The 10,676-nt window shown below is 42.6% G+C and overlaps 1 protein-coding gene across 1 annotated transcript; it reads left to right on the forward strand.

Moving 5' to 3' along the window:
• The first annotated feature begins 160 nt into the window (after positions 1-160).
• On the forward strand, positions 161-9,011 carry LOC118391703 (gap junction alpha-3 protein-like). The gene is made up of 2 exons (XM_035783208.2): positions 161-1,559; positions 7,320-9,011. The coding sequence occupies exon 2, from the start codon at positions 7,369-7,371 to the stop codon at positions 8,440-8,442; it is 1,074 nt and encodes a 357-aa protein (XP_035639101.1). The 5' UTR covers positions 161-1,559; positions 7,320-7,368; the 3' UTR covers positions 8,443-9,011.
• Positions 9,012-10,676: the final 1,665 nt, after the last annotated feature.

The following is a 10,676-nucleotide window of genomic DNA, read 5'->3' on the forward strand; positions in this document are numbered from 1 at the left end:
CGCAGCTATTATGAGTGTATTCTGAATGCTTTATGTGTGTTGTCTTGAGTTACAAGGTGACGTCGCTACAAAGTCTTTATGTGATACATCAGAAAGCCACTGGAGAGCAGCACAAACATATGAAACTAACCAAACATCAGGTACTAAGGGCGTTTAGATTATCTGCGGTTATGATAATTTGACAGTGCCATTGAGTAAGAATTGGAAAGAGAAAAATCCAATCCATAGATTTTATTGATTGAAACACAATCAAAGAATGAAGTCTCGTGAAGCTTTTTAAAGTCAGAGGTACTGTATGCTGCAGTTCTTGTGAGCTGTCAGACCACCTGTGAGGAAATGTCTGACGAAGCTTCAGCAATTAAAACCTTAGACTGGCCGGGTAGAGTGCATGGTCCCAGGTTATCAATAGCGTAGCCTTGTGAGGGGTCAGTCTCTGAGGCTAAGAAATATTCACCCTGGGGACAGCTGGACCTAGCAGGGGCAAGTGTGAGGGCATTTCTCTTTTTCTGGAGCACATCAATAGAGACCATATATAGAGAGTCTATCAGATGTGAGGTCTGACTGTGAAGAGACATCTAATCACAATAGTTTTCACTGCCCCGTCTGAATTACTTCTCTAAATGTAGATGTTATCTGGAATTATTTTTTACATGACACTTTGCTGTTAACAAGCTGTTATTGGATAAATACAGCAATTCTTTTTCACGGAAGTCATATGGTAAGCATTCATACTGTGCCTTTCAAAGTGCAGATTTGCAATGTACCATATGTTCTATGTTTTCTGTTTTCTCTGTTGATTTATCTTACATGCAATTTGATGCTTAAGGGGTTATGATTTCATCCATACAATGAACAGTCAGTTTAACCAAACAACCTTTTTACTGTTTTAGGTAAAGTAAATATAGCTAACTGCTTCTGTTTGGAAGGATGTCCTCTTGTTGAATTTACAACCACCACAGACTATGAGATTCCTGTCAGCCTGTCAACAATGACACTGGAGTATGTGCCAGTCAATGACAACCATAACAATTAAGGGAGGGCCCACCTTTATCATTTTCTGATGCTCTCCCGCTCCACACAACCACAGGCCTTGGAACACTACCTTTCAACTCCAATTCACCAACCCCCCCAAACCCCCTGAGTGTGATAGCAAAGCCACTCCCTTCACAGTGAATTATATTTAGAGCCATGCCACGCAAGACTTAAACCCACCCACCCATTGGACTACTTAGACGCCACTCAGTCATAAAGAAACATCACTTTAGCAGTGAGCCTTATAATTCTCAACAGAGAGTGAGTGTTCTCATCCTAGCTAACTGACACAGTGAAAGAGGGTGCTTACAGAGGTCCTATTGGTTACTTTTACAGGACAAGAGCTGAAAACTCGTTGAAACCATTTGGAGACAAGAGTGCTTAACATTAGCAGTGTAGTGTCATCACTATCAAAGGACATGGCCTTGTCGGGGACAGGAGTACCACAGTGTAGACTGTGATAGCGACCTAAGTGGAGACGCCACTACTGGATCTGCAATTTCACTGGAGATGAGCATTATGGGAAGGTGGGTCTTGACGCACTGTGTCTATAGAAGTTTCAACTGAAGAAACATACATTAGAAATAATTAATATGGTCAGTAATACAGTCAATACCCAGCTAGCACAAAATGTTCTGAAAGCCATATGTTTCTTAGAAATTGGTGAAAGTGTGGGTGTTCTATGGTTATTTTGCATAACCAGTACTTAGGCATAACATTTCCTACCATACATGTTTCCTCATAAACATGAAACTTATACATGTATATATTTTTTTGTTATTGCGTACTACCTTCCCAAAACTTCTGGGAATGATGCCGGATAGTTGCTTGGCTTTTGAACATTCTCAGTACATTTAAGCAACTTACCAAGAAAATAATGTTTTTTTGTAATTTCATTACTTTAACAGAACGTTTCGTAAAAGTTCAAAGATGGATTTCTTTTCAATTTTGGTAATGTTCTAGGAATGTCTCCAACTGGTTTGACATTGGGAATGTTCTCAAATTAGTTCACAGAATCAATATTCTTCTGTGGGAATTACAGTACTTCAGCATAAAGTTTCTTACATGTTTCCTCATGGTTCTATTAAAGTCATGTTCTCACTTTGTTCTGAGAACGTTAAGAAACAAAGTTTTTCTATGTGAATTTCAGTACTTCAGCATAATGTTTCCTACTGTACAGGTTTCCTCTTGGTTGTATTTAAAGTAATGTTCTCAAATTGTTCCGAGGAACATTAAGAAAACTTTGCATAAAAACCACACGAAAACTTGAATAAAGTTCATAGAATGTTCTATGAATGTTATTTAAAAACATATACATTCAGTTCTTCTCAGTATAAAATAAAATTCATCTTCAAGTGTTATTGGCAAATCGCAACCAAATGACAGGTGCATACACCGCCACCTACTGTACTGAAGTGTGAGGCCAGTCACAACCTATCTATATCACTATATTCTCTTAACTAACCCTGAATTTCTAATAAAATAAAATAATAACCTCACTAGCCCCATCACCCCCACCCAAAATACCACATACTCATTCCCTTCCAACCTCTCTGACCCTGTCAAACAACCTCTCCCTTTCTACATCATACATTTCACAAAATAATAATACATTCAACCATTTCCTCTAAATTTAATTAGGCAAGTTAGTTCAGAACAATTTCTTATTTACAAAGACTGCCTACCCCAGCCAAACCCAGATGACGCTGGGCCAATTGTGGCGCCGCCCTATGGGACTCCCAATCACAGCCAGATGTGAAACAGCCTGGAATCTAACCAGGGTCTGTAGTAACACCTCTTGCACTGAGATGCAGTGCCTTAGACCACTGTGCCACTCAGGAGCATGTACACCCATTACAGGACTACCTGACATGATGACTCCTTGCTGTCCCCAGTCCACCTGGCCATGCTGCTGCTCCAGTTTCAACTGTTCTGCCTTACTATTATTTGACCATGCTGGTCATTTATGAACATTTGAACATCTTGGCCATGTTCTGTTATAATCTCCACCCGGCACAGCCAGAAGAGGACTGGCCACCCCACATAGCCTGGTTCCTTTCTAGGTTTCTTCCTAGGTTTTGGCCTTTCTAGGGAGTTTTTCCTAGCCACCGTGCTTCTACATTTACATTACATTTACATTTAAGTCATTTAGCAGACGCTCTTATCCAGAGCTGCAGTGCTTGCTGTTTGGGGTTTTAGGCTGGGTTTCTGTACAGCACTTTGAGATATCAGCTGATGTACGAAGGGCTATATAAATACATTTGATTTGATTTGATTTTGAACCTGACCGTCACTTCCATAGGCAAGTCCAACTGGCATCAATCAGTATGTTTACTAAAGTGACAACTCAACTCCTGGAAACCTATATCTAGGGAGAAGATAGCTACACCCTGTAGAGGCCATGTGTGTCAGTGTGTTTGTCTTGGAGCTCCTGCCTGGCAGTAGGATACAGTGGCCAGGCCACTACCTGCTCCAGTGCATACTATAGGTACAGTCAGTACTTAGTATGCATTTAATGGGTACATAGTCGCTAGTGAAAGCCTACACACCCCTTGCACATTCTTCACATTTTTATGCTTTAAAAGGAAATCTAAAAAGGTAATATTTTCAAATATTGTAGGTGGCAGCATCATGTTGTATGCTTGTCACCGGCATGGACTGGGGACTTGATCAGAACAAAAATAAATATGAAAGGAGCAAAGCACAGATACAAAGTTAGAGGAAACCCTGCCTCAGTCTTCTGAATTCAGAACCTTGGGATAGGGTTTTATTTTTCAATGGGAAATTACACAAATGTTAATGCCAAAGACACACCAGAATGGCTTTCCAATAGATGTTGAGTGATCCTCAATGGTCCAGTTTCAGTCCTACTTAAATCTGCTTGAAAATCAGAGACAAGGTTTAAATATTGCTGTCCATCAATGGCTCCCAACCAAATTTACTAAGAGTTGTGCAAAGTTAGTAGAATCTTATTCAACGTAAGCAAAATGTTAAGACTGTTGTGTAGACTAAGGTTATTATAGTTTTGTGTTTTTATATTCAGGTTTTTTTCTATTTTTATTTTGAATTCAGTTTAGTTTGTTAGTTTTCAAACCTGATTTGCTAGTTTTTATTTAGTTTGAGTTGTATAAAATATTTCTATTTCGTTTTTATTTGATTTCGTTTCAGTTTTAGGTTTAGGGACCGAAGGCATACATGGGAGGCTATGAGCCATTTGGGTTGTATCGTTTTTTATGTTTTTGGGGATGCCACTTCTTGCAATTGGGGGCCATTAATACATAAGGTGATGGGTCAGGTCATACAGTAGGTTAGGTAAGCCCTACTCATGCTACATTGGAGTCATTCCACATCCCTTTTGATTAGCTGAGGAGATTTAGTCAAGTGTGAAAAGCTCTATCTAGAAACAGTTGATTCTTGCTTGTGATACAGTTTGGAAAACCTTGAACACAACTTAATTATCATTCAAAAATAACTTTACAAATACGAAAGATAAATTTACTGTTAGCTGTTTTACCGCAGATTTCCAGAGGTTTCTTTGTGTAATACCGCTTTGAGCCGACATTATGTCGCCATTACCTTAGGACGTGCAATGCAAAACACCTCTGTGGGAATCAGTGTTAAAACGGCACACAGTAAATGCATCTTTTGTCTTCGTACAATCATTTGGGGTTGATATGAAATTAGAATTTCTGAGGTTTCCAAAATCGTATTGCACACAGTGATTATTAACGGTTAGACAGTGTCGGGACAGTTGTAAACGTTTGCCCTGCTCTGATCTATTGTTCAAATGAGAGCCCTATGGCTGTATGGTCTTGGGTTCTCGAGAGCTCTGGTTAGGTTAGGTTTAAATTATAAAGTTAATCTCAAAGTGACTTGGTTTTAAAAGGAATAGAATGGTGCAAAACGATAAGGTAGAAGGAAACTCTCTCTCGCCCATGTTTACACCAATCATTTAACATTTACATTTAAGTCATTTAGCAGACGCTCTTATCCAGAGCGACTTACAAATTGGTGCATTCACCTTATGACATCCAGTAGAACAGTCACTTTACAATAGTGCATCTAAATCTTAAAAGGGGGGGGGGGTGAGAAGGATTACTTATCCTATCCTAGGTATTCCTTAAAGAGGTGGGGTTTCAGGTGTCTCCGGAAGGTGGTGATTGACTCCGCTGTCCTGGCGTCGTGAGGGAGTTTGTTCCACCATTGGGGGCCAGAGCAGCGAACAGTTTTGACTGGGCTGAGCGGGAACTGTACTTCCTCAGTGGTAGGGAGGCGAGCAGGCCAGAGGTGGATGAACGCAGTGCCCTTGTTTGGGTGTAGGGCCTGATCAGAGCCTGGAGGTACTGAGGTGCCGTTCCCCTCACAGCTCCGTAGGCAAGCACCATGGTCTTGTAGCGGATGCGAGCTTCAACTGGAAGCCAGTGGAGAGAGCGGAGGAGCGGGGTGACGTGAGAGAACTTGGGAAGGTTGAACACCAGACGGGCTGCGGCGTTCTGGATGAGTTGTAGGGGTTTAATGGCACAGGCAGGGAGCCCAGCCAACAGCGAGTTGCAGTAATCCAGACGGGAGATGACAAGTGCCTGGATTAGGACCTGCGCCGCTTCCTGTGTGAGGCAGGGTCGTACTCTGCGGATGTTGTAGAGCATGAACCTACAGGAACAGGCCACCGCCTTGATGTTAGTTGAGAACGACAGGGTGTTGTCCAGGATCACGCCAAGGTTCTTAGCGCTCTGGGAGGAGGACACAATGGAGTTGTCAACCGTGATGGCGAGATCATGGAACGGGCAGTCCTTCCCCGGGAGGAAGAGCAGCTCCGTCTTGCCGAGGTTCAGCTTGAGGTGGTGATCCGTCATCCACACTGATATGTCTGCCAGACATGCAGAGATGCGATTCGCCACCTGGTCATCAGAAGGGGGAAAGGAGAAGATTAATTGTGTGTCGTCTGCATAGCAATGATAGGAGAGACCATGTGAGGTTATGACAGAGCCAAGTGACTTGGTGTATAGCGAGAATAGGAGAGGGCCTAGAACAGAGCCCTGGGGGACACCAGTGGTGAGAGCGCGTGGTGAGGAGACAGATTCAATCCAATGCTTTTTAACCGGAGTAGTACATGTAAGAAGAATCAAGTTGGCTACCTACCTGTTTTCCCCCTTGTTAGCTAGTGATAGTTAGCGAAAGTTATGCAAAGCTAGGCCTTTTTGAAAGAAGGCCATCTCGTTGCCACATTTACCAGCCAGATTCAGTAGCTTGAAAATCCCCCAAAAGCTTGAATGCCCAAAGTTGAGAATTTTTATTTTATTGTATTGTATTTAGTTTTGGAGTCAAACATAACAGTTTCAGTATAGTTTTTGTATTTCAAACAGGTTTGAAAAGGATTCTAGGATTTCTAGAAAACCAGGGAATTTATTGAAAGTTCGTCCCTGGTATTTGCAACCATAGGTCTACTTGATGGGCGGTTTCTCCTCAGGGAAACAGGTGTTATGTCCTGCTGTTGCCTGTGGTGTGTCAATTAAAGGAAGGATCCGCAGCCACTCCGTTAAATTAATAATAAAACAGAGGAACTTGGAGGAAATTATTACTTTCAGAATAATTAAGGTAAAATCAAAAAAGATGCATACTGCACCCTGAGCTTTTCTACAAGACATTTCACAAGCATATGGCAACACTCTAGGTACATGACCAACATTATACTCTTCATGTTCTTTAGAACGTCTCACATTTTCGGGATTAGGACTCCAGTTTATGAAAAATAAACTGTGTGGAAAGGACAAGGCCATAGATTGCTAACTTGTTAAAGCATGGGCGTTACTTTCTCTGTAGAGAAATTATGGCAAATTATTGCCAGGAAGCACCAATCTCACTTAGTTGGCCTCTGCAGGGACCAGATTAATGTATTGAACAAATGTTTTCATACTAAAATAAACAGAACCACAGAAACTTGGAGCAGAACCTAATATATAAAAATTAATCTGGTTAATTTACAGAAACACTCTAAAAAAACAAAAACAAACAAACTACAAACACATTATTGAGCTGTAGAGGTCTGTTAAGCCACAGTAAAAATACTTGGCTCTTATCTTTAAATGCAAGCTTTTACAACCAAATAGATCATAAATGAAAATGCATCAGTATAGGTTAATTTATTATGCCACCCTGGGTGTAATAATATAGTATGGTTGAGGCATTTTCCTTAAACTATCCAAGTTATTATGCAACGGTTTTCAATCCAATTGTGATGTTTGTCTGATGCAGTACATTCGTTTATATTGTTTTTATTCTGATTGCAGGTTCCTGTTTCAAATCTCTCTGTAAGACTGAGCCTATGAGTGAGCCACTATGGCGGACTGGAACTTGTTGGGCAAGCTTCTGGAGAGTGCCCAGGAGCACTCCACTGTAGTGGGCAAGGTCTGGCTGACCGTGCTCTTCATCTTCAGGATCCTGGTGCTTGGAGCTGCAGCTGAGAAAGTGTGGGGTGATGAGCAGTCTGGCTTCACCTGTGACACCAAGCAGCCTGGTTGTCAGAATGTCTGCTATGACAAGACTTTCCCCATCTCTCATATCCGCTTCTGGGTGCTGCAGATCATCTTCGTGTCCACGCCCACTCTCATCTACCTGGGCCACATCCTGCACCTGGTGCGCATGGAGGAGAAACAGAAGCAGAAGGAGAAAGACTTGGCTGAGCAACTGGCCATCCACAATGACAAGCAGCAGCTGCTGCCTGACATCAAACCCAAGAAGCCCCCCGTCCGGGACGACCTGGGCCGCGTCCGCCTGCAGGGGGTCCTGCTGCGCACATACGTCTTCAACATCATCTTCAAAACCCTGTTCGAGGTGGGATTTATCATAGCTCAGTACCTGCTCTATGGGTTTGAGCTGAAACCTCTGTACACCTGTAACCGCTCACCCTGTCCCAACGTGGTGAACTGCTACATCTCCAGGCCCACAGAGAAGACGATCTTCATCCTCTTCATGTTGGCAGTGGCATGCATATCTCTGGTGCTGAACATAGTGGAGATGTATCACCTGGGGTTCACCAAGTGCCGTCGGTACAGACACGTCCAGACCCCATGTGAGACAGGGTCCAAGGCCCCCAGCGACGCAGTGGTGCCTTCTGTCCCAAACTATAACTACTTCCCTAGGCACCACCCAGCCCCTGAGCCCTACCATGCAGACCAGTACATCATGAATGAGCCTGACTCTGCCTACCACCCCTACAACAGCAAAGTGGCTTACAAGCAGAACAGAGACAACCTGGCCGTAGAGATGAACAGTAAACCAGAAGGGGGTGACACCACAGAAAGGAAAGGCTCCAGTTCTGCTCCAGAGTCGCCCTCAGAGAAACAACGGCGACCCAGTCGATCCAGCAAGCACAGCAATAGTAAGACCAGACTAGACGATCTGAAGATCTGAGGGACAGTTATGGCGCATTTCCACCACTGGGTTTTATACAGGTGCTTGGCCTAAAGGTTCAAACTTTTGTGTTTCCACCTTTGAGGTGGGGGGGGGGGAGTATTGGGCCATGGACCTACTGACTTGTGTCCAAAGTGGGACTTCTGGAGAAGCATTAAAATAATGGTTAACAGTTAACGTAATAATTGAGCCGTTTCCTTCTCAAAAGCAAATGAGTTTTCAGAGGTTGTTGATTCTGCTCTGCACAAGTCCTCATTGTAGCTTTGGAAACAATTTCCGTATTATAATACCAGGGTGTATACACAAGCGTAACACCTCATCATAGTCAAAAAGTGTCAGTCGAATTTGTACAATATACATTTCACCCTGTACCAGAGTCGACAATGTGTCTTTGATGGAAAGCATTGTATCAGGAGAGCAAGGTTAGGGAAGGAACAATATGGAAGATAAGATTATTTCCTCTTCTGACATTCTTGATCAGAATGGGCCATATCTGTATTATCTAAAACAATATACAGTGGGGCAAAAAAGCATTTAGTCAGCCACCAATTGTGCAAGTTCTCCCACTTAAAAAGATGAGAGGCCTGTCATTTTCATCATAGGTACACTTCAACTATGGCAGACAAAATGAGAGAGAAAAAATCCAGAAAATCACATTGTAGGATTTTTCATGAATTTATTTGCAAATTATGGTGAAAAAAAAGTATTTGGTCACCTACAAACAAGCAAGATTTCTGGCTCTCACAGACCTGTAACTTCTTTAAGAGGCTCCTCTGTCCTCCACTTGATACCTGTATTAATGCCACCTGTTTGAACTTGTCAGTATAAAATACACCTGTCCACAACCTCAAACAGTCACACTCCAAACTCCACTATGGCCAAGACCAAAGAGCTGTCAAAGGACACCAGAAAAAAATTGTAGACCTGCACCAGGCTGGGAAGACTGAATCTGCAATAGGTAAGCAGCTTGGTTTGAAGAAATCAACTGTGGGAGCAAATATTAGGAAATGGAAGACATACAAGACCACTGATAATCTCCCTCGAGCTGGGGCTCCACGCAAGATCTCACCCCGTGGGGTCAAAATGATCACAAGAATGGTGAGCAAAAATCCCAGAACCACACAGGGGGACCTAGTGAATGACCTGCAGAGGGCTGGGACCAAAGTAACAAAGCCTACCATCAGTAACACACTACGCCGCCAGGGACTCAAATCCTGCAGTGCCAGACGTGTCTCCCTGCTTAAGCCAGTACATGTCCAGGCCCATCTGAAGTTTGCAAGAGAGCATTTGGATGATCCAGAAGAAGATTGGGAGAATGTCATATGGTCAGATGAAACCAAAATATAACTTTTTGGTAAAAACTCAACTCGTCGTGTTTGGAGGACAAAGAATGCCGAGTTGCATCCAAAGAACACCATGCCTACTGTGAAGCATGGGGGTGGAAACATCATGCTTTGGGGCTGTTTTTCTGCAAAGGGACCAGGACGACTGATCCGTGTAAAGGAAAGAATGAATGGGGCCATGTATCGTGAGATTTTGAGTGAAAACCTCCTTCCATCAGCAAGGGCATTGAAGATAAAACGTGGCTGGGTCTTCCAGCATGACAATGATCCCAAACACACCGCCCGGGCAACGAAGGAGTGGCTTCGTAAGAAGCATTTCAAAGTCCTGGAGTGGCTTAGCCAGTCTCCAGATCTCAACCCCATAGAAAATCTTTGGAGGGAGTTGAAAGTTTGTGTTGCCCAGCAACAGCCCCAAAACATCACTGCTCTCGTGGAGATCTGCATGGAGGAATGGGCCAAAATACCAGTTGCTGGTAAAAATACCTTACAGAAAACGTTTGACCTCTGTCATTGCCAACAAAGGGTATATAACAAAGTATTTTGATAAACTTTTGTTATTGACCAAATACTTATTTTCCACCATAATTTGCAAATAAATCCATTAAAAATCCTACAATGTGATTTTCTGGATTTTTTCCTTCTCTCATTTTGTCTGTCACAGTTGAAGTGTACCTATGACGAAAATTACAGGCCTCTCATCTTTTTAAGTGGGAGAACTTGCACAATTGGTGGCTGACTAAATACTTTTTTGCCCCACTGTATACCAGATTTTATGTGAATAAGAAACCTTCTAAAGTGGGAATTTGAGGGGTGAAAACAGACTTAAAAAACAGGATAGTTCACCTCATTTGTCAGGGGCCAGTAACAAAAACCTTCTGTAGAGGCATATGA

Source organism: Oncorhynchus keta, unplaced genomic scaffold, assembly GCF_023373465.1.
Source record: "Oncorhynchus keta strain PuntledgeMale-10-30-2019 unplaced genomic scaffold, Oket_V2 Un_contig_6244_pilon_pilon, whole genome shotgun sequence".
NCBI lineage: Eukaryota > Metazoa > Chordata > Actinopteri > Salmoniformes > Salmonidae > Oncorhynchus > Oncorhynchus keta.